Here is a 24,006-nt window from a genome sequence, read left to right on the forward strand (position 1 = left end):
ATCTTTTTACCAATTTGCATATTACTATAAAATAAACATAATAATGTTGATCTCATATTTATGCCATTTATCCAATTTTAAAAACATTACCATGAGAGGAGCATTCTCAAAATGGGAAACCTTTCCTGAATAAAAGGACACTATAGACATTCTAGAAATAACTTAATGTCCACCCCCAAGCCTATATACACACATATGTGTATACACATACCTACACTTAACCTGCAGTATCCTCACCACAAAACATATCATGTTTCCACTTTCCACTAACCAACAAACTAACAACACAATGCTAAGTGCCGAGCACATTAACCCTTTAGCTGGACTGTCAATGGATGCTCACTATACATTTCCTTACACTCAAAGCCTTTGTCCTTCGCTTAGGACACCAGCAATCTCTAGCCAAATGTCCCTGGTTTCCACAATTAAAACACTTCCTGGTTACCCTCTATCCCTGTATCTGTCCTGCCTATTCTCCATTGGTAACTCCTGCTCTTTTTTTTTTTTTTTTTTTCTTGAGCGGCATCTTCTCTCTCTCCCATTCCTATTAGTTCATATGGGGGTATACCCTACCTCAGAGGGTCCCTCCCCCATAATAGCTGATGGCCAGTCAGCCGTGAGCATCCCACTCCTCTAGGGCAATTAAGACAATAGAGGGTCACTTTTGACTCACCTAGTGGGACCTCCCAAACAGTCACTCTGTTTTCATTGAACTAATCTCTAATGTGCATGTTCTGGCGTAGTGCTCAGGGCAAAACCCTCATTTGGTTTCCACAGACTCCACTTTGTCTGTGTCCCTCTATCGAACACCCCTGAATCATTGCATGTACTTACTCAGATTCTACTCAGTCCTTAGTGTCCAAAACAAGGACTTTTCAATCACTCAGTACTTCCACTCTCGCAACTCTAGGGATTAAGGATGAAGAATAACTCTCTCTCCTGCACCGCTTTTTACACTCTATAACAGATGTAGCAACCAAATGACAGCATGGACAGTAGACAAAGAATGAGGTATAACATTTCCCACCCCACTACAGACAACATACTATTCAGGTTCTTGCACACTATATAATATGGCATCGATTGTTATAACATATGCAGCACTAATCCTCACTCACCGACACACAGGATCCGGGACACGTAGGAACTCAGATTAGTTATTTGGCAAGAAAAGGACTTACCGTTACAGCGCCGTTTTATTCATCTGAGGTCCTCCGGGCCCGTCTCCAAATCGGTTGGTGAGTGGATCAGTACACTATCGGCTGCACATTAAACGATTATCGATGCCCCACGTTGGGCGCCAGGTTCTGTTAGGGACATTAAGGGGTCCCCATGATAGAGTATGTTGCTGAGTTCCAAATTAAATATCAGGCCTGAAGTAATTACGCCCATTATCAGGTCTGGAGAAGCCACACACACACAACTGATGGTGTATCAAGTGAGTTCTAATTTAATGGTGCACAAAGGTGGTTTAAATACAATACAGACAAGAGCAGGTTGGACTATTCTAATAACATAACATGGTTGGCATAAAATGATTGGTTATAAGATAAACCTGGCACATGACTATTGGCTGAGACCTTATGTATTTTGCATATCATTACAGCTTAATGGACTTTGTCCTTAAACAAAGAAAGCTTCAAAAACACTTATGTGTGAACTAGCAGCTCACACTATGTCTATATGCATATATCATGTAAACAGAGATAAGATGTCATGTTGGTGCTAAATGAGTCTCAGTGACCTCCATATACCATGAAGATAAGATATACAAATAGCCAGCTGCGACTTACTTACACAGTTTATGTGTGAAAGGTTACAAGATGACTGACAAAATACAAAGATGGAGGATTTGACTCTAACACTGCCGTTATCTTATCTTTCTTGCATTCCTGTATAAAAACTGTAACTTCCTCAATAAACCTCAGTACTGTGTGAGCAGCCAGAGCGTCTAGCATGGCCTGAGATTGAAACTGAACCACCTTGTGTCAGAGTCTCTCTTAGCAAGCGCGCACATGCATGATTGATTTGGAGCAGGTGACTGACCACTGGAAGTGACCCGTATTCTGGCGGAGGTCACTACCTCAACACAGTCACCCGTACATTATATGTCCCCACATTATATGTCCCCTTCCAACTGCCCCACAGTGTTAAGTCTTTCTACTGGTGCCCCAGTTTAAACTAGGGGAAACTAGAGGGGACATGAAACTGGGGCAGCTGGAGGGGGACATTAAACAGTGGGGGTAGTTGGAGAGGGGCAATAAATTAATGGCAGATGAAGTAGGACATTAAACTGGGGGCAACTAGAGGGGGACATTAAACTCAGGCAGCTAGAGGCAGACAGGTCCAGCTATCTTCACGGTTTAATGCCCCCTCCAGTTGTCCCCAGTTTCATGTCCCCCCTCCATCTCTGCCCCAGTTTCATGTCCCCCCTCCATCTCTGCCCCCAGTTTCATGTCCCCCCTCCATCTCTGCCCCCAGTTTCATGTCCCCCCTCCATCTCTGCCCCCAGTTTCATGTCCCCCCTCCATCTCTGCTCCCAGTTTCATGTCCCCCCTCCATCTCTGCCCCCAGTTTCATGTCCCCCCTCCATCTCTGCCCCCAGTTTCATGTCCCCCCTCCATCTCTGCCCCCAGTTTCATGTTCCCCCTCCATCTCTGCCCCCCGTTTCATGTTCCCCCTCCATCTCTGTCCCCAGTTTCATGTCCCCCCTCAATCTCTGCCCCCAGTTTCATGTCCCCCCTCCATCTCTGCCCCCAGTTTCATGTCCCCCCTCCATCTCTGCCCCCAGTTTCATGTCCCCCCTCCATCTCTGCCCCCAGTTTCATGTCCCCCCTCCATCTCTGCCCCCAGTTTCATGTCCCCCCTCCATCTCTGCCCCCAGTTTCATGTCCCCCCTCCATCTCTGCCCCCAGTTTCATGTCCCCCCTCCATCTCTGCCCCCAGTTTCATGTCCCCCCTCCATCTCTGCCCCCAGTTTCATGTCCCCCCTCCATCTCTGCCCCCAGTTTCATGTCCCCCCTCCATCTCTGCCCCCAGTTTCATGTCCCCCCTCCATCTCTGCCCCCAGTTTCATGTCCCCCCTCCATCTCTGCCCCCAGTTTCATGTCCCCCCTCCATCTCTGCCCCCAGTTTCTTGTCCCCCCTCCATCTCTGCCCCCAGTTTCATGTTCCCCCTCCATCTCTGTCCCCAGTTTCATGTCCCCCCTCCATCTCTGCCCCCAGTTTCATGTCCCCCCTCCATCTCTGCCCCCAGTTTCATGTCCCCCCTCCATCTCTGCCCCCAGTTTCATGTCCCCCCTCCATCGCTGCCCCCAGTTTCATGTCCCCCCTCCATCTCTGCCCCCAGTTTCATGTCCCCCCTCCATCGCTGCCCCCAGTTTCATGTCCCCCCTCCATCTCTGCCCCCAGTATAACGTTCCCCTTCCATCTCTGCCCCCAGTATAACGTTCCCCTTCCATCTCTGCCCCTAGCTTACTAAGACACACACAGACACACACTCTTCCTGTATCTCACAATCCCCCTCCCCTCTCAGTACCTTAAAACACACACACATCTCTCTTCACATCTTCTTGCACTGTCGGCATACTAAGACATGCCTCCCTAATCACGTGACATCTGACATCACACAGGTCCTTCGGATTACAGTAGTACAAGCTTTCCCCCATCACCCCACTCTTATCACTGTTGTAAGAGCGGAGGGTGATCGGGGGAAAGTTTTCTTAAGTAAAACACTAAAGGGACATAGCAGGACAAGAAGGGAGCTGCGCAGGACCGGAGTATAAAAGCGGGACTTTCCCACTAGATTCGGGCGGTTGGTAGCTATGCACACATTACTACATACACGTCACACACAGACGGCTCCGCTACATACACGTCACACACAGACGGCTCCGCTACATACACGTCACACACAGACGGCTCTACTACATACACGTCACACACAGACAGCTCTACTACATACATATCACTCACAGACGGCTCCACTACATATACGTCACACACAGACAGCTCTACTACATACACGTCACACATATACAGATCTGCTACATACACGTCACACACAAACAGCTCTGCTACATACACGTCACAAACAGACGGCTTTGCAGAGACCTCTAATATCTGGTCATGTGATTCTGTGACTCCTCCCACACAGGTGACATCATCACAGGTCCTTTAGCTCGCTTTAGGATTTAGTATCTTCTGCACAGATGAAGCAATAACAGCAGGACCTGATCATGTGATTCTATGACTCCTCCCACGCCTATGACATCATCACAGGTCTTATTATTTTATGGCTGCTGTACCCGAGAAGGTGAGTGCTTGGCTGAGTCTAGATCCCTGTGGGCTAAAGGACCAGGTCCCTCTTGGCTTTAGCCTGCCCGATACAGGTATGTTAAATCCTAGTACTTCAATTTGTTTCTTTCTTCCTGTTTCGTATCTGCATCTCCTTTCCTAATTTGAGCCTATTGGCATGTTTGCGTCTAGATTTGAGTTGCTGGAGAGGGAGAGCCTGCTAGAACCAACTCCAATGTAGACTGTTCAGTACTGAAGTGACTAGAATGGAGATATTACAGGAGCTGCCCAAGACACCCCCAATCTATTCCCCTCAGTAGGGAGGAGCCATAACCGGCCAAGATGGACATTATAATTATATATACAGAGCCGGCGTCAGCGCACGGCATAGTCGGGCCAGGGCCACAGAGCCTCTGGGGGCCCCCCGGCACTTGCCCGCCTCAGCACTTGCCTGTCCCGATTTCCTGAATACATAGGTGATTAAAGCAGGAGCTGTGAGCTCAGCTCCTGCTTTACAGCTACGGCCCGGCTTGCGTGTGTCGGTGCGATGACGTCATCACATCGCGCCTACACACGCAACCCGGGCCGCAGCTTTAAAGCAGGAGCTGAGCTCACAGCTCCTGCTTTAATCGCCTATGTGGATGGAGTGAGAGAGCGGAGAGAGGAGCGTTGGGGGACCGATGGAAGGTGAGTGTAAGTGTTTGTTTTGTATTAAATATTAAGGTGGAAGATAATGAAGGGGCCCATGAAACTGGGGGGCAAATGAAAGGGAGGGGGGGAATGGCATGACACTGGGGAAGATGAAGGGAGTGGGGAGAGAACGGCATGAAACTGGGGACAGAGATGGAGGGGGCCCAATGAAACTGGGGGGGCAAATGAAGGGGAGTGGGGGAACGGCATGACACTGGGGCAGATGGGGGGTGGAACAGCATGACACTGGGGCAGAGATGGGGGACATGAAACTGTGGGAAGATGAAGGGGGAGAATGTGATGAAACTGGGGGCAGAGGAAGGGTGTATATGAAACTGGGGGAGAGATGGAGGGGAGGCATATAATTTACGGGTGACTGTAGGAGGATTATACTGTGTGGGAGCACATGATAAATGAATGAGAATGGGCGGAGTCAACATAAAAGTGGGTGGAGCCAAATTTGCAGCGGCACGCAGAGCCGAATGATGAAGAGCCAGATTGCTAAAACAGCGGTTACTCATGGACATCAGCGGACCTCAATGACTATAATGGGGTCAGACGTTTCCATACTGAAAGGGGCAGAGAGAAAAGTTCTCTGTGCAGGACTTTTCTCTCTGCCGATTTCTGCGGCCGATATGAATCTAGCCACAAATTTAATCTAGTGACCTCCTTTTTTATTTAATTGAGCACCAGAATGTGAGGCCTCCTCCTACTGAAAGAATAGTACCTCAGGATAGGCCATCAGTATTAGATGTGCAGGGGTACCCAGCAGATCTCCGGTACTGTACAAACTGTAGTGGTGAGTGTAGGTACCACAATGCTGCCCCATTACAGTCTCTGTACCGGAGATATTCAGGGGTATCACGTATTGCGGTTCCCCTGCAGGTCTAATATTCATGGCCTATCCTGAGAAAATGGATAACTTCTTGAGGCAGGCGCCCCACATCTCTTAAAACCGTGAAAGAAACGTGACAGAAAATAAAACCACGAATCCCATCTCCATTTTGCAGTAAAATACATGCAGCAGATACACTGCAATTTCCAAAACTGTCATCGTGTTGGAAATCGGTGCATACCAATTATACCCCAGGACACACCAGCAGCTTCCCTATTAGTATAATGAAAGCAGAAAGTCTGCAGTGGAAACTTGTGCAAAGTGCTACAGAAAGAACCCCGATGTGTTGCTGTTTTTCCAACAGTGCTTTTTTGCTGCAGGATGTTACATGGGGCCTTAGCCTTAACCACAGTCATGTCAAGCTTGTGATGAACCCCTTCTTGGGTAATCATCAATTCAATCACTAAGGGTGCATTCACATGGAGAAAAATGGCGCTGAATTTGTTGTGGAATCCGCGTCATATTCAGCGCTGAAAAAAAAAAAAGCCTCCCAGAAAAAGGAACCCATTGAAGTCAGTGGGAGGTTGTTTTTTTTTTAGCGCTGAATCTGACGCGGATTCCACAACAAATTCAGCGCCATTTCCTCAGTGTAGGAGCACTCTTGATGGAATTACTGACTGGGTCCAGATCACAACAGCACACAGATGGCAGTCCCCCAGGTACCGGAAGTCCTACCACACAGATGGAGGCCCCAAGCATACAGGTGGCAGCCCCCCAAGGACTGGACCACCTCCCTCCCTAGCATATAGGCAGCAGCCACCCATGGATTGTATCCTCCCCCCTTCCCCCCCCCCCCCAACACACACGTGGCAGCCCCCCAGTGTCTGGGTCACCTCAGCACACGGGCAGCAGCCCCCCAGGGTCCAGATCACAACAGCACACAGGAGGCAGCCCTTAGGTCCTGGATACCCCTAGCATACAGATGGCAGCCCCCAAGCCCCTCTCAGAATACAGATGGCAGCCCCCCAGGGACTGGAGGCCCCCATTTCCCTCAGTATACAGCGGGAGCACCCTAACACATAAGTGGCAACACTCCAGGGGCTGACCCCTTCAACACAAAGGCAGCACACATGGAGGCAGCACCGCAGGAATCTCCCCACTTACATGAACGCAGTACCCAAGTGACCCAAACACTACATCAGGGCCTCTCGAAATGCCCACTGGTGGAAGTACCCAAGGGGCCACCACCAGCACCCCCCTTACACACACAGGTAGCATACCAGGGACCCCCAAACAAGCACACTGGGACCACCTTAAGAACCCCCTCTCATACCCAAGCAGTACCTCAGGAACCCAACACACAAAGTCACACACAGATGCATGCAGTAGCCTCCCTTAGTGACCCTGCCCTCCATTGCATGCAAGCAGCACCCGAGGGACATTTGCCCCCCCTTTAGATGCCAGCAGCACCCCAAGGACCCCCTCCCCCCGTAGATACCCAAAGCACACCAAGGATGCATGCCTGCACAATTAGATGCCAATAGAACCACTGGGACCTGTGTCTCCACCCCTTTTAGTTGGCAGAAGCACACCAGGGACACCTTCCCCTTATCCATGCCAGCAGCATCCCCCTTAGAGTATTTTCATACTGAGATTTTTTGCAGGCAGATTTTGACGTGGAATCCGCCTGCAAAAAAGGCTCCCATTGACTTCAATGGGAGCTGCTCGCTTTTTTTCCTGCTAGCTAGAAGTGTAAAAAAGAAGAAACTTGCCCTATCTTGCAGTGGATTCCGCGTCTAAGTCAGCTGCGGAATCCGCGGCTCGAGACATGCTCCTGTTTAGGCCCATTCATTCGGGCATAATCAGGAGTGGGATGCCGTGACAGAATGTCGATGCATGGCATCGACATCCTGTCGAGGCCAGCCGCGCCAAAAAGCCACACGGCAGAAAACCTTTCTGCTATGTGAATGATCCCTTAGATGCCAACAGCACCCAAAGGACCTCCTCCTTTATACCAGCAGAACCTCGAACACCTACCTTCCTTCAGATGCCAGCAGCACCCCAAGACCCCTGCCCTCTGCCAGGTGCCAGCAGTATCCCAAGGACCCCTGCCCCCCTTTAGATGCCAGCAGCACCCCAAAAACCCACTGTCCCCCTTAGATGCCAACAGTATCCCAAAGACACCCTCCCCTGTAGATGCCAGCAGTACCCCAGAGACTCCTTGTCCCCCTTTAGATGCCAGCAGTACCTAAAAGACCCACTGCCTGGGGTGTAACGATTGTGGTCGCAGGGAGTTTGACCGTGACCTGGCCCGGTGAGATACGGGACCCATGGCCAGCTGGAGATGGTGGAAGCCTGGTACCACTATGACAGCGTTTAAAAAATATATATATTTATTTTTCATTTTTGGTATTTTTTTTATATTATGGGTTTTTAACCAAATTTAAAGTCCAAATGACAATTCATTCATATAAGTGCATTTAAAGGGATCCTATCAGTAAAACACAATTTTTTTCTGCCTACCACGTAGGAATAGTGTAAGCAGCCATTTTTCTTGTGGCCGCAGACTTGCGCAGTAGGCTCTGCCCGAGGTCTACAAGTTTGACCGCCTGCGCTGGAAGAAGACGCGTGAAGAGGACGTTCCGGAAGAAGATGGATGCGTCGCTGGAGAGTTCTCTCGCAGCATTGGGAATGCCCCCAGTGCTGCGAGAGAACTAATTTGCATACCGACAAAAACTGGGATTTCTACGGAATGGCAGCGCAGAGAAGACATCTAAAGGTAGGAGAAGAATAGCCTTTCTTAAGGCTATTCCTACTTGGTAGGCAGAAAAAAATGTGTTTTAATGATAGGGTCCCTTTAAGATATAAAAGGCACATAAAACCTTAACTCTCAAAGAAAAAAACGTCCAGAGTGTGCGAATACAAAATGCTTCCGAGAGACGTTCCAGACGCTACTCACAAGCATAAATGCACCAAGAGGAGCCTCAGAGGGAAGAAGAATCGCGTTTAGTGTGATAGTGGTTCATTTCAGTTCAAAAAAAGGATTTTCATGAAAAAATTGTAATTAAACATTAATTTTATAAGTGTATTTCCTCTTATTTTAATGTATTGCCTAATTTAACACATTTACCTAAATTGTCAGGAAACGTGATGTCCTATAACAAAATGGAGGTCATTTTTGGATTCAACACCCCAAAAAACATAGAGATTATGTGGAATAACCAAAACAGCTGTTGAAAAAAAAAATTTTTTTGCAGCCCTGTATGATTTCAAGAAAATTTTGCATTTCATGGAAAATCCTGACATCTAAGATTTTTCAACATTTTATTTGTTTTCAGCACCAAAATACATGGAAATTTACATGAAAATAATCAAACAGATTTTCAGTCGTAGACCTGTGTTAATATGAGATTCTGTTCAGCCTATCACACACCTTATATACCCACCAAGCCAGCCCACAACAAGTCACTCCCTTCCTGAGCTACACGCTGCCGACGTCAGAAGTAGGAGGTGGTGATAATAATGGGACTCAACTCTTCTATTTATTCCATGGGATTCCGTGTAGTGATTACATTGTCTCATCTTCTCTCCATTCAGGTTCCTACAATATAGAATCCTCTCAGTATCTTCTATATAAGACAATATTCCTGATTGATTCATCAAGGATGGAAAGAGACAGGAACAAGATGGCGGAAAGTCTATTAAATCTCACCCTAGAGATCATCTACCAGCTTACTGGAGAGGTGAGAGATTCTGATGATGTCATCACGACATCATTCTTATCTATAGTAATAACAGATGATAGGACTGGAGAGGTGATGGACTCTGGACATGTATGTAGTGAGATTTATTAATGTGTCTCCCCATAACCAGGATTACACAGTAGTGAAGAAGACCTCTAGTGGGCGCTGTCAGACTCCTGTGTATGAAGGATATGGAGGAACCCTGAGCCTAATCCCGGGGTCTCCACCTCACCCTCTGATACAGGAGAAGCTCAATGGACAGAAGATCTTAGAACTCACCAACAAGATGCTGGAGCTGCTGACTGGAGAGGTGACACTGCTGGGACATTATACAGTAACTGGAGGGGTCGGGGTGATGACTGTATCATTGTGTTGTCAGGTGCCTATAAGTTTTCAGGATGTCGCTGTCTATTTCTCTATGGAGGAGGGGGAGTATTTAGAAGGACACAAGGATCTGTACAAGGAGGTGATGATGGAGGACCACCAGCCCCTCACATCAGCAGGTAATAGACATGACTATATACACATGGACTTCCATTATTTGTATGTACAGAATGAATTCAGTCCCTGTCTTTGTTTCCTACAGGTAGATCCAGTAAGAGGACAACACCGGAGAGATGTCCCAGTCCTCTTCTTCCACAGGATGATCAGGTAGATGGAAATATTCCCTATGTGGTCAGTCTTTGGTTATCCAGCAGTGTTAGATGTTTTATACTTGTGTAATGAGAGGTGGAGATGGAGGATAAAGCTGACCATAGACATTACATGTTTGGATCTTCTCATAATCTTCTGGCTATGGAAACTTCTGGCTGGGATGAGGAACGAAACGAGTAACCCCCGGATGTATCTGATAGAATCTGGTTTCCTCCACTGAATTATCCTGAAGCACGTCTAGCCATGCTGAGTATACATGTGTATAAGGTTCTCACAGTTGTTAGTGAGCCGTCATCTGATATCTATGTCCAGCTTCAGATCTGCTGCTCTTTGGCTCAGATATCTCCTCCTGTCAGATAATTTTTGGGCATTATGGTGATAAAAAACACATTTAGAACATTCTCTTCCCCATTTGTCTGCTGACCTTACCAATATTTGATTTTCCATCAGGCGAAAGATCTGAACGACATAAATGTTATATGTGTAACAATAAAGGAAGAGCCCTATGTGAGTGGTGATGAGGAGTGTGAGGAGGACATTCCTATAGGGAACCGCCCAGGTGAGGAGTCACCACTATATAAAGCACAGAAGGGTCACTGATTCTATTCAGACATTGTTTAGACTATTTGTTGTTCCCCGATTCAGGTAAAATACTAATAATACATGAATATAAATGTGATACCGCTATAGGGGGTAATAAATGTAGTATAGAATAGAACGGACAGCAGGAATATGGACTTGACATCGATGTGAAAGAGGCAAATTTCTTCCTCCCCGGCTGTCAGTTCTCGTGAAGGGAAAGAATTTACCAGAATTATATAGCAGATTATTTCAGGTAGCGGAAAAATAATCCTCCTGCTCGATCTTCAGGCAGATACCACCTCAGAGCTCTATGGAAATAAATGGGAGGTGGAAAATCCGGCCTGGCCAGTAAGGAATCTGATGGAGATTCGGGGGCTGATTTGGTAAAGCGGAAAAATTCTTCTGAATTCCTGAAGCAGCTTCTACAAATGTCACTGTGTAACCCTCACCTTAGACCCCAATCACACTATGGAATCCGGACTAGAAAATCTGGTCTGTACATCAGTCACATTTCCCAGCCTGAACTCTGTCCACACACCAGGACTCCCCGTATCTTAGTGATCTATGACGCTAGGAGTCCCTGCTTCCTTGTGACTCCACAGACCCTACTACATACTGTATGGGACAGCAGATCCGCGGTGAGTTCAGGCTGGGAAATCCAGCAGATGTGGTTTGGATTCTATTGTGTGTATGGGGTGTAATACAGTAAGATTTATGGCATCCTACAGTATTATTCCACATAACTGGCCATATTTAAGCAGCCATGGATTGTGTTCCTGTGGTTTGGGCTCTGAGACTTATTTCACTTTGGAATCTTAGAAGAGACGTCCAGATAAGACGATCTATATCAGGACAGGACAACTAGTAATGTAGTTAGAGGCCTGGACTTAGCAGTACAAAATAAGGGCCTTGATGTTCGGTCCTAAATGTGGGTTCTGTTGGGATAAGATAAACTACTCTAGGTGCAGAAATTGTAATGAGATTGTGATGAATGTCCTTTATGTAATGTGAGCAAGGTGATCTACCAGGGACAGGCAGGGCCGCCATCAGAACAGTGCTGGTGCTGTCAGCGGCCCGGTCACCGCTCTAAGGAAAAAGGAAGCCGATAACTTGTACCAGTGTAACCAAGCAGCAATATGTACCAAAGTATAGTAACCTGCTGTGCACCATTATTAATCAGAAAAGTAGCCCCAAAAAGGCCTAAAATGTAACTTTTAATATAAATTTCTAAAATCATCAAAATAAACCAAAAACACTGAATAAACAAGGGATATACCCAGAACTGTGACCTGATATATTCAGCTCACTCAGGCTCCACATCTCACCATCTACTACAGCTCAAAACGTGAGACTCCCATCATTTTATAGACAATCATCTTGGCTATTTAGCATATGATTAGTTATGCAGATTCTTCTCATGTAACTGCTCTGTTACTGTTTTGCTCCTCTTGTATACTACAAAGTACAACCTGTTCTCACATTCCCTAATAGCTCAGGGACTTATTAGTTTGATTCCCAAGTGAAAGGTCACTGGTTCAAATCAAGTGTCAGCCGTGAAGATTTTCCATGAAAAGAGAAATCACATCATCCAGCTCATCGATAGCGGACTCTGGGCCAAGAAAGTTGCCAAACTGCTTCATGTAAGTGCCATGACTGTGGGAAGAATACGAAATGAAGTCCGTCCATTCATTCCAAAGTCAAGAGGTGAACGTTCAGGCAAAATATCAGTCAACAAGTCGTCTCACCACAAGATCTATCAGTGGTGGCACGACAAACGTGGCAGTGCAGGTGGCTCATATGCTTCATCATGTTTGCCCGAAAGAGGAGGACGCCTCAAACTCAATATAGTTATAAAAAGCGTCGCCTCGAGTTTGCAAAAAAAAAAAAGTGGACAGTAGAAAATAGGAAACGGGTGATTTGTAGAGATGAGATGAAAGTCAATAGACTGCATTCTGATGGATGCAAATTTGTCTGAAAGTTTTAAGGGAAAAGGGGGCTAACATTGAGAAATTAAAGGTACTGTCAAGTTTGGTGGAAGAAGCCTGATGATATTTGGTTGTTTCACAGACAAAGGGGTTGTATACTTTACCAGGATTGATGGTGGTCTCACTGCTGAACTATATGTGAGTATCCTACCAGACGAGTTAATTCGTAAAATCGAGTACTATAGGTATGAAAAGGATGACGTAATGTTCCAGCAGGACAACGACCTCAAGCATATGTTGAGATTAGAAGAAATGGTTCAATGACAATAAAGCAGAGGTTCTGAATTGGCCCCCACAGTCCCCAGACTTCAACCCAATCAAACACTTGTGTGTAGAGTTGAAGAAAAATACTGTAGTTGTACCAAAGTGAGTTGACCAGTATGCACCAATATTGGGAACATGTAGAAGAGATCTGGGATCTAATTTCAGTCGAGACATACTTGAATCTGATCCAGAGCATGTCCATAAGGATTCAGGCAGTGTTGAAAGCCAAAGGTGGATTTACAAAATAATTACAATTTAAATTTTATGAACAAAACAGTAACAATGAAGTTACATGACAAGAATTTGCATAATTAATCATATGCTAAATAGTTACAAGTCTAATTTATGTATGAGATAGCCAAGATGATTGTCTATATAATGATGGTAGTCTCACGTTCCGAGCTGTAGTGGACGGTGAGATATGGAGGCTGAAAGTCACAAGTTCTAAATATTGTTACCCTTCTGCTCATCAGTTTAAATGTCACCACCCCTTTTCCTTAGTGCTGTGACTGGATGGGCCCACCTCTACAGTGACCTAGAGCAGCGGTGGTATCTGCCATTGAGACTGTCACTGACATCAGTCTCAGCACAGTAAATACTAATGAAATAGGCCGCGTTACCGTTGTTTGCTCAGTGAGGAATATTCTTATAAGGTTATGTTATTTAATAATAGTAATATCAGTGTTCTTCTTGTCACAAGACTGTGCCGGGAGCTCAGAGGGACATCTAATACCTACAGATTATAAAGCAGAGGTTCATGGTATCACACATGATCCATATGAAGAACATGTCATTACCCCAGATTTACCCTCAGCCCTTCAGAAGAAAGATCTCTCTTCTAATTCATCACAGTCTGTTAAGCAAAATAAAAGATGCAGAAGGGGTGTTATACATCAGAGAACTCACACGGGAGAGAAGCCGTATTCATGCCCAGAATGTGGGAAATTTTTTATCTCTAAATCTTATTTTGTTATACATCAAAGAACTCACACAGGGGAGAAGCCATTTTCATGCCCAAAATGTGGGAATTGTTTTAACTATAAATCGCATCTTGTTAGACATCAGAGAATTCACACAGGAGAGAAGCCATTTTCATGTTCAGAATGTGGGAAAAGTTTTATCTCTAAATCAACTCTTGTTGAACATCAAAGAACTCACACAGGGGAGAAGCCGTTTTCATGTCCAGAATGTGGGAAATGTTTTGCTCAGAAATCAACTCTTGTTGAACATCAAAGAACTCATACAAGGGAAAAACCATTTTCATGCCCAGTATGTGGGAAATGTTTTGCTCGAAAATCAACTCTTTTTGAACATCATCGAATTCACACAGGGGAGAAGCCATATTCATGCCCAGAATGTGAGAAATGTTTCACTGCTAAATCATCTCTTGCTGTACATCAAAGAACTCACACAGGCGAGAAGCCATATTTATGCCCAGAATGTGAGAAGTGTTTTATTTCTAAAGCAGTACTTGTTATACATCAAAGAACTCACACAGGGGAGAAGCCATTTTTATGTTCAGAATGTGGGAAATGTTTTACCTCTAAATCAACTCTTGTTGAACATCAAAAAATTCACACAGGGGAGAAGCCATATTCATGTCCAGAATGTGAGAAGTGTTTTATCTTTAAAGCAGAACTAGTTAGACATCAAAGAACTCACGCAGGGGAGAAACCATTTTAATATACACATGAAAAGTATGCTTAAAGAGATTCTATCATTGGTTTCAGAGGTTTTGAGATAAAGACATTCCTGGATAGCCTTTACAAAGGCTATTCTACTTTTACCTTCTTTTTTTTGATTCTCCCTGCCGTTACCGTTATAATCCTGGTTAATTACTTTATGTAAATGAGCCCACCGAGCACCCTGGGCATTCCCCAGGGCCTCCAAGCGCCCCACACGTCATACCTTTATTTATGCCCCTACATTGCTTGTGCTTTATCTGACCCTCCTCCTCCCTGGATGTTCTTACAGCCAGATTGCACTGCTGCATTTGAATTCTCAGGAATGCGCTATTCCGCTCTGTTCAGAGAAGTATTGCGCATGCCCGAGCGCCATTTTGTTGTAGCTCGCTATAGAAGAGCATACTGAGCAGTATGCTGAGTTCTATAGTGAGCTACAACAAAATGGCGCTCGATCATGTGCAGTACCGCTCTGAATGGAGCTGCGCATACATGCCCAAAAATTCAAATGCAGCAGCACTATCTGGCAGGAAGAGCATCCAGGAAGGAGGACGGTCAGACGGAACACAAGCAATGGAGGGGCGTTGAATAAAGGTATGACGTGAGGGGTGCTCGGAGACCTGGGGAACGTGCAGGGTGCTCGGTAGGTTCATTTCCATAAAGTAATTAACCAGGATTACAAAGGAACGGCTGAGAGAATTGAAAAAAAGAAGGTAGTAGTAGAATAGCCTTTTTAAAGACTATCCAGGAATGGCTTTATGTCAAAACCACTGACACCAATGATAGAATCTCTTTAACCAAAAGTCATCTCCAACTGCATGTCTAAGAACAGACACAGAAAAAGAAAAACATTTTTCTTTCCTAATTGTTTTACTCACAATTCATTTCTTAAAACTTAGAGAGCTCACTTCGGGTTCTTTTGTCTTAACCTCATTGATAATTTGAATAAAATATTTGAATTGGAATTACACCTGCATGTTTCTGACAGTCCTTTATTCCTGGCAGGCCTGGGGTGACGAGAGGTATTTTTGTGGCCTCTACTTTTTGTTTTTATTTCAAAGTTTTGATTTTCAACTAAAATAAAAGAACAAGGATGAAACAGGACGGTACTAAAGTCATCCCAAGTACATCATAGTATCCAGGTAACAACAGGATCAAGAACCTCGAGCAGCAGCTTCAGGGAGAAGAAGGAAAGAGGGACAGAGAAGAGCACAGAGTAAAGAAGGAGAAGAGAGAGAGGAAGGAAGTAGAATGAATATCTTAGTGAGTAAGACTGTTTTAATCATTTTTATTAAGGGATTATTTTAAAAAATTTTATAGTACAACAATCATACATAACCAACTGAAGGAGGAGAAAAGGAAAAAACAAGGTAACATGAAAAGGGGTGGGGAGGGTGCCGAAATAAAAAATAAAGTCTGGAAAGAGGCCAAGAAGTTCATATAGTCCAAGCCTCCTAATGGTAGGAGCGGTATATCTCTATGTCTATCGAGACATAGGCACACGAGAGTGATACAAACAGTTAAGAAATCTATAGCTATAGGAATCATTGTGCCACTGTCTAGTCCCAAGGAGGGGTGCAGTCCCACGAAGCGTTTGTGACTCTTCAGTACATTGGAACTCCAACCAGTAGCACCAGGTTTTTTTTGAAGATTTCAACAGTGTCGTGCAGGAAAGAAGTGATGTACTCCATGCTCATAAGCTGATTGACCTTCAGAATCCAGAGGGAGAGAGGAGGAGCCTCCACTCGCTTCCAGAATTGCGGATTACAAGCCCGGCCACAGGGACCAAAAACCAGAGCATAGAACATTATAAGTGCTTACTGGGAACTAGTGATGGTGGAGAAACAGAGCAGGACCCAAATCATGAGAGGCATCAGTAACCTGATGTCAGGGGGTTGAACACCTTTTAAGAAGTGAGGTCCAAGGTCTGGGCCAAGTTTCTTGTAATAGGCGAGAGGCAATCTGTCCGGACCAGGCGCCTTAATCGTAGCCATATGTTTATCTTATACTATTTTAAAATCCTCCCCATATCCATCTAAATTGCTATATACTGCTTTGAGAAATTCCCCCCCTCTTAAAGATTTTTTCAGAACTGACTTTACACCAACAAGGCCAGTTTTTTTAACAGTCTTTTCACTGGGAATCCCTTTGAGCAGACCACACATTGGCTCAGATTTACCAATAGTGTAAATTTAGATAGACAATCTGATACTACACCAGATTTATTACAGTGACTGAACTGGATGATAAATCTGCCATATCTATACCCTGTCCAGTCTACATTTATACCACCTTAGATGGTTTACTTTGAACCAAAACTTTATGACGTAATTTTGGTGCAGTTTTGAGAATACACATCACAATATATTCCTCATCTTTATTAACATTTATTTAATTTTGACACGTTCATTAGAGGGAATTGGACTAAACAATCACAAATATTTTACTGATGGTGTATAATTGTATCCAGGATTATAACGAGTATTGTTTCCTTTTATCAATGATTGTATATTCTTACGAATGTGCACATATATAAGGACATCCACTGACAACTGCAAACTGGGAAGAAGCTTTTTATGAATATGCAAATGAAGTAATCTTTGTAATGAAAAAAAATCATATTAATGATCAGAGAAGAAAATATATATCGAGTTATATATACTGTCTGAGCAGTACTCATCTTATGTTTATTCTCCAACCTTGTGATTATAGAAGATGTTATATATGGTTTGGAAATCTTTCCCTTATATACTAATTGTGTATTCACACGCACACAACAGTACACACAATATATATAGACAGTAACATGTGAGAAAGAAGGGATTTTTATAGTTCAGTCTTAGAAGAGGCAAAAGTATGATGAGAGTCCACAAGAAGAGTCTCCAGTTCCTCTACTCTTGGACATATATTTGGCTGTATTTATGGCAGGTTGGGATTCCAGATGGTGCAGAGATCATTCATAGAGCTCATGGGAATGGGAAGAACCATTTCTTGTGATATTATGAGGCGAAGCTACAAATGTCACTATGATGTGGTGTTATTGGGAAATCTTTGGGGTATTATGTCTCAAATAAAGAAAACAATGAGATTTAGTAAATTATTGTCTAGTATAAAAGTATTAAACATATATTACTTTATTAATATGGGAGGTAATAAGGTGGTTGTACTAAGAATTATGGGTAAGTATTACCAACATCTTTGCACATGTAGATTTTGGTATATCTGTATAAACTTTAGTCAAAGAAGAAATATTGTATTTTAAAAGGTTAATTAATAAAGAAATTATTATTTTCCAAAATGACACTGCCAATAAAGTATTAGTTACTGATCTAGATAATTTTTTTATTAGAGATGAGCGAACACTATTCGAAACTGCCGTTTCGAACAGCATGCACCTATAGGAATGAATGGCCGCGTCCATTCATTCCTATGGGAGCGTGCTATTCGAAACGGTAGTTTGGAATAGTGTTCGCTCATCTCTATTCTTTATTCTTCATGGAGTTTTTTAAACTCTGGATGGAACAGAATTTTCTGGGTTAACAGATCAGAATACTGAAGAAGAGACTAATGCTTGTTGCTCGAAATTTGAAATAATAGAGGAAATCAAGTCCTCTGGGGCCAGAATGTTACTACTGTTATCACTGAGGGGCCTTCCTATTAGGTTGTCTGTTTGAATTAGGACTGATTTGTCCTGAGTTAATGGTTTGAAATGCAGTAGTGCCAACCAGACAGCTTTCACCATTCAAAAATTTGACGAATGGAGCCTAACTTGCCCCATAGTCCTTGTGTTTCAGACCCCAAAGTATAATAATCGGAGGCCCAGGGGAGGGTACAAACATAAAAAACACTGTTACTTACCTATTCCTGGCTCCGATGCACTTATTTGATGTCGGCCATTTTCAATGAAGTACGGGACGTCACGTGACCTGGGCCTGCATCGTGACGCATAAGGACGCAGGCCCAGGTCATGTGATGTCAGTGGCGTCACACAAGTAGGCCAGAAACCTGCCCAGATTCAAGAGCGGTAAGTAAATAGGGCCCGTTACCTGCTGGAATAACTCCAGCCAGTATCAACCTATTAAAAAAAAAAACACACACAGCAGTAGTGGCTGTCGCTGGGGCCCCTAATGTCCCAGGCCCTGTGGCAGCCGCTACAGCTGCTATCCCAGTAGTTATGCCCTTGGTTCCTATAGCCGCTTTAGATGAGGCCACCAATGAAACATAGAATTTTTTTCAAAAAATATCAGCACCAAGTTTCGTGAATTTGTTCATTGGCGAATTTGAGAACTGTTTTATATATAACACGCATTGGTAAACATTTGTTAAATAAACATTACTTTTCACCTCTGATACATCGATGATCTTATTTTCATCTGGTGAGGTACACAGACAGACCTAGCGAAATTTGAATTGGAACTTAACACCACCCACTGTGCTTTAAAGAGGACCTTTCATGACTTTTGGCACAGGCAGTTCTATGTACTTGGTAAAAAGAAGGAAGTCCACAGCCAACAACAAATCAATAATATATTGTAGGATTTCCTGATGCACGGATAGAGCCTCCCAGACGAGGATGAAGACACAATGCAAAAAGGTAGGTATATCCAGCAACCAAGGAGAGTCCAATAGTAAAATAAAACTTAGCTTTTATTGATACATGATACAGTCCGTAAAAAACATTAGGAGATACTGTGTGTGGATAAAAAAGTATTGTCTACAAAAACATACCCAGATGGAAAAACAAATTCACATATGCATGGCTAACCGCTGACACGTTTTGAGTACTTCAACTCTTAGTGACTAAGAGTATAACTATGACTAAGAGTTGAAGTACTCGAAACGCGTCATAGGTTAGCCATGCGTATGTGAATTCGTTTTTCCATCTGGATATGTTTTTGTAGACAATACCTTTTTATCCACACACAGTAATCTCATAATGTTTTTTACGGACTGTATCATCTATCAATAGAAGCTAAGTTTTAGTTCCATATATTGCTGGAAAGCCGACAGTGTGCTGAATTCAGTGCACTGTCGGCTTTCCCGATCTGTATCCCAGGTAAAGAGCTTTAGGTTCCGGTACCGTAGCTCTTTACAGTCAGAAGGGCCTTCCTGACAGTCAGACAGGTACGTCCTTGTTCACAGCAGCGCTTATCGTGCTGTACAGTGTGAGCGGGGAGAAATGCCCCCTCCCTCTGCTCACAGTGCTCGTCCATGGACGAGTATTATCAGGAGGGGAGAGAGGAGTACAGAAGACCGCAGGCAGGTAAGATAAACATGGGGGAGAGGAGGTCTCGCGGCCTCTTATAGGGGAAGAAGTTTGTTAGTTAATTAAAATTTCCACCAGTCCTAACAGCACACAGGGGCAGGAATACCCCATCTTGTTCTGCTGTTGGGCGTAGGGGGAATACTGAATTTTTGGACCTGAGTCTGGGGTTTGAGGGAGGTTGCATTGTGACAAAAACATATTTTTAAGTAGATTGTAATGGCCTCCTCAATTCTAAAAGTAATCATAAAAAAAAATTCAGCCCGAAAAATGTGGAAAAATGCAGAGAGAAAAGTCCTGCTTGCAGGACCTTTCTCTGCACATTTTTCATGTGGATTCGGAGACGAAAACTCCGGATGTAAATTTTCTGGCGCCATTTTCTGACATCATGTGTTTGCTTAAAGGGATTCTACCATTAAAAAACTTTTTTTTCTAGGTATCACGTCGGAATAGCCGACTGCGCATGCTCGCAATTGCGGCCTCAGAACTATGGCCACGCATGCACAGTCAGCTCTACTAGTGTAAGAGCTGACAGAGGTGACTCTGCTGAAGAAAGAAGGGGAGGATCCAGCAGAAGATAGAGGCGGCGCAGGATCCTGTTCTCTGGCAGCCGTGGGGACGCCCTCACATTTTCAGCGCTGGAGCCCGCCCCCATCGCTGCCAGAGAACTAATTTACATACCAACGGTATTACTAAGGAACGGCACGGCAGAGATCCCATCTAAAGGTAGGAGACGAATAGTTTTTTAATGGTAGAATCCCTTTAATAAAACGATTTCACATATTGGACATACAATTGGCTTCTCCCCTGTAGGAATTATTTGATGTTCAGCAAGATGTGATTTCTGAGAAAAACATTTGTCACATTCTGGGAATGAATATGGCTTCTCTCCTGTTTGAGTTCTTTGATATCTAACAAGAGCTGATTAATCTATAAAATATTTATCAAATTATGAACATAAAATTTTTTCCACTCCTGTGTGATGTATCTGATGTGTAGTGGCTGAGAAGCAGATTGAAGACATAATAGCAATGTGGTAGAAGATCTCTAGCAATTTCCGGCCTAGGATAAAGGAGCTCAGTTTGCTAAGGAAGTACAGACGGTTGTTTCCTCATTTGCACATCACACTTATTATTAAACAAATGGCGGCTATCGGAAATGTATTAAGAAATGGAAATCCTGGATTGCGTCGTAGAGATTTTTAATAGGTTACTTTGTATTTCTAATGTATTTTCTCCTTCCTCCTGCACCAGGAGTAAAGTGGCACTGGGTCAGATTTTTTTATATTTTTAGATAAAAATGTTTTTGATAATATTTTTGTATTGCTTATCAAATAAAAAAAAAAAATATTGTAGGTTCTCAGGACTGTTTACAAAGAAAACAAAAACCAGGAAAAATCAACAACTACCTGTAGAGCACTGTAAAATATGTTCGCGCTATAAAGGAAACCAAAATAACTAACTAAATAAGGATACAAGGAAAAATGAAGTAAAACCAGTAATACTTTTAATGCAGATATTACTTTAAACAATACAGTGTAACATAGAATCTCCCACAGCCTCTTACGTGACCACAACATGACTGAAAAGACTGTCCTTGATGGTCGCGATCACAAAAACACCCTAGCCATCTGAGCTATGGCATTTCTCTAAATGCCATATGCTGTTGCCATAACTCCCATTCACTTCTATGGGAGTTACAGAAAGAGCAGAGCTTAGAGGGATATGCTGTTTTCGTAAGTCCGTCCATCGAGAACAGTCTTCTCAGCAATATTGTGATAAGGTACGAGCCAAGGCATGGAGGCTGAGGAGAAATCTTTCTAGAGACAGGTGCAGATCCGTTATGTTTTAAGATATTTGGGTAAAAACATTTTTCACAATACAGCTCTTTGATGCTCCCTTGGAGATGACTTTTGGTTGAAATAAATTTTTAATTTCTTCTATCCTGTGTGAATTCTCTGATGTCTGACTAGATCTGAACTAAAAGTAAAGGATTTCCCACATTTTGGGCATGAGTATGGCTTCTCTCCTGTGTGCGTTCTCTGATGTGAAATTAGAGCTGACTTTTTTACAAAACACTTTTCACATACTTCACACAAAAATGGCTTCTCCCCTGTGTGAATTCTCTGATGTGTCAGAAGATCTGATCTAAAGGTAAAGGATTTCCCACATTCGGGGCATGAATATGGCTTCTCCCCTGTGTGCGTTCTCTGATGTGAAACTAGGGCTGAATTTTTTATAAAACACTTTCCACATTCTGGGCATGAAAAGGGCTTTTTTCCAGAGTGCGTTTTTTGATGGTAAATAAGACTTGAATTCTGAGTAAAACATTTCCCACATTCTGAACATGAATATGGCTTCTCTCCTGTGTGAATTCTCTGATGTTCAACAAGATATGATTTTTGAGTGAAATATTTCCCACATTCTGAACATGAATATGGATTCTCTCCTGTGTGAACTCTTTGATGTGAAATAAGGGATACATTTTTTATAAAACACTTTCCACATACTGTGCATAAATATGGCTTATCCCCTGTGTGAAGTTTCTGATGAACAACAAGACTTGATTTCAGATTAAAGCATTTCCCACATTCTGAGCATGAAAATGGTTTCTCTCCTGTGTGAATTCTCTGATGTTTAACCAGAGCTGACTTATCTATAAAACATTTGTCACATTCTGAGCATGAATATGGCTTCTCCCCAGTATGAGCTCTTAGATGTTCAACTAGATGTGATTTCTGAGTAAAACATTTCCCACATTCAGGACATAAAAAAGGCTTCTCCCCTGTGTGAATTCTCTGATGAGTGACAAGAGCTGGTTTTTGGGTAAAACATTTGCCACATTCTGAACATGAATATGGCTTCTCTCCTGTGAGAACACTCTGATGAACAACACTACTTTGGTGCCTTTTATCAGACTGCAATAAATCAAAAGATTGGACGTGTATAATAGGATCAGATGATAGATCTTTGCTGTGAAGGGCTGAGGGTATATCTAAGGTAATGGCATGTTCTTCATATGTATCTTGTTTGATACAATGATCCTCTGCTTTATAATCTGTAGATATCAGATGTCCCTCTGAGCTCTTGGTATAATCACCTGACAAGAAGAAAAGTGATTTTACTATTTTTGACAACATATCATTTTGAAAATTATATTAATATTTTATAATCTTTCTATACAAAACAAATTCCTTTCAGACTGCAAATTATCATCGGTCACCCCTCTCCTACAGTTTTTTGCAGCGGCTCGCTATGTGGGGCCATAGCCTAACAAACAGTCCAACATAAATGACACAAAGATAGACATCACATATTGTCTAAACAGCAGCGGTGGCTAACTGGGGTTGAGCCGATCTTGAGATTTCAGGATCGTTTTTAAAATCCAATTTTCAATCATTTTCCAGATGATTCGATCGTGAAATTTGCTCGATCACCGATCGGGATCCAATCTTTCCCGATCGCTCAACCCTACCTGGTATGTTCCTGCCCCCTGTCCTTTGTGATCGCCCCCCGGGCTGAAAACTGATCCCCTGCCCCTGTGCCGCATGCAGCTTACATCCTGCTCCGGGACCTCTAGGAGAAGCGCTGAATGCTGGGTTATTGATTGGTGCCCAGCGATGTCTCCGAGGAGCAGCTGAACGCCACGTCTGCCATCAGTGATATTGGTGTGCACCGCCGCCCCCTCCTCTTATTTATTAACCCGGCATTTAGCAGCGCGCCCTCCCCCCGTAGCAATTACAATCCAGCCCTGAAATAAATCATGAATAAATGTGATAATCCTGTTAATAAAACGCAGCTTGTTCCTGAATTGCTCATAGCTAACAAGGTGCCTGCGTTTCAGGCATCATGTTAGCTTTTCCCACAATGATTGGCCAGTAGCCAAGCATTGTGGGAACTAATGTGAGACCTGGATCTCGCCTAAAAAGATTGGGATTGGAATTCCAATCGCGATCATGAAATTTGCTCAATCACCGATCGGAATCCGATCTGTTCCCATCCCGATCGCTCAA

At 43.6% G+C, this 24,006-nt stretch overlaps 2 protein-coding genes and 1 pseudogene across 2 annotated transcripts in view; 2 read left to right on the forward strand and 1 right to left on the reverse strand.

Moving 5' to 3' along the window:
* The window catches only part of LOC142187872 (uncharacterized), a 46,090-nt gene extending 31,358 nt beyond the window's left edge, over positions 1-14,732 (forward strand). The window contains exon 3 of the mRNA XM_075261683.1: positions 13,589-14,732. Within this exon, the coding sequence (XP_075117784.1) occupies positions 13,589-14,732 (1,144 nt within the window). The remainder of the gene's footprint in view (positions 1-13,588) is intronic.
* Positions 1-24,006, reverse strand: part of LOC142189633 (uncharacterized) — a 637,493-nt pseudogene that overhangs the window by 382,130 nt on the left and 231,357 nt on the right.
* LOC142190250 (uncharacterized) overlaps positions 1-24,006 on the forward strand; it is a 185,421-nt gene that overhangs the window by 33,451 nt on the left and 127,964 nt on the right. The window lies entirely within an intron of this gene.

This window comes from Leptodactylus fuscus, chromosome 1 (genome assembly GCF_031893055.1).
Source record: "Leptodactylus fuscus isolate aLepFus1 chromosome 1, aLepFus1.hap2, whole genome shotgun sequence".
In the NCBI taxonomy this organism is placed as follows: domain Eukaryota; kingdom Metazoa; phylum Chordata; class Amphibia; order Anura; family Leptodactylidae; genus Leptodactylus; species Leptodactylus fuscus.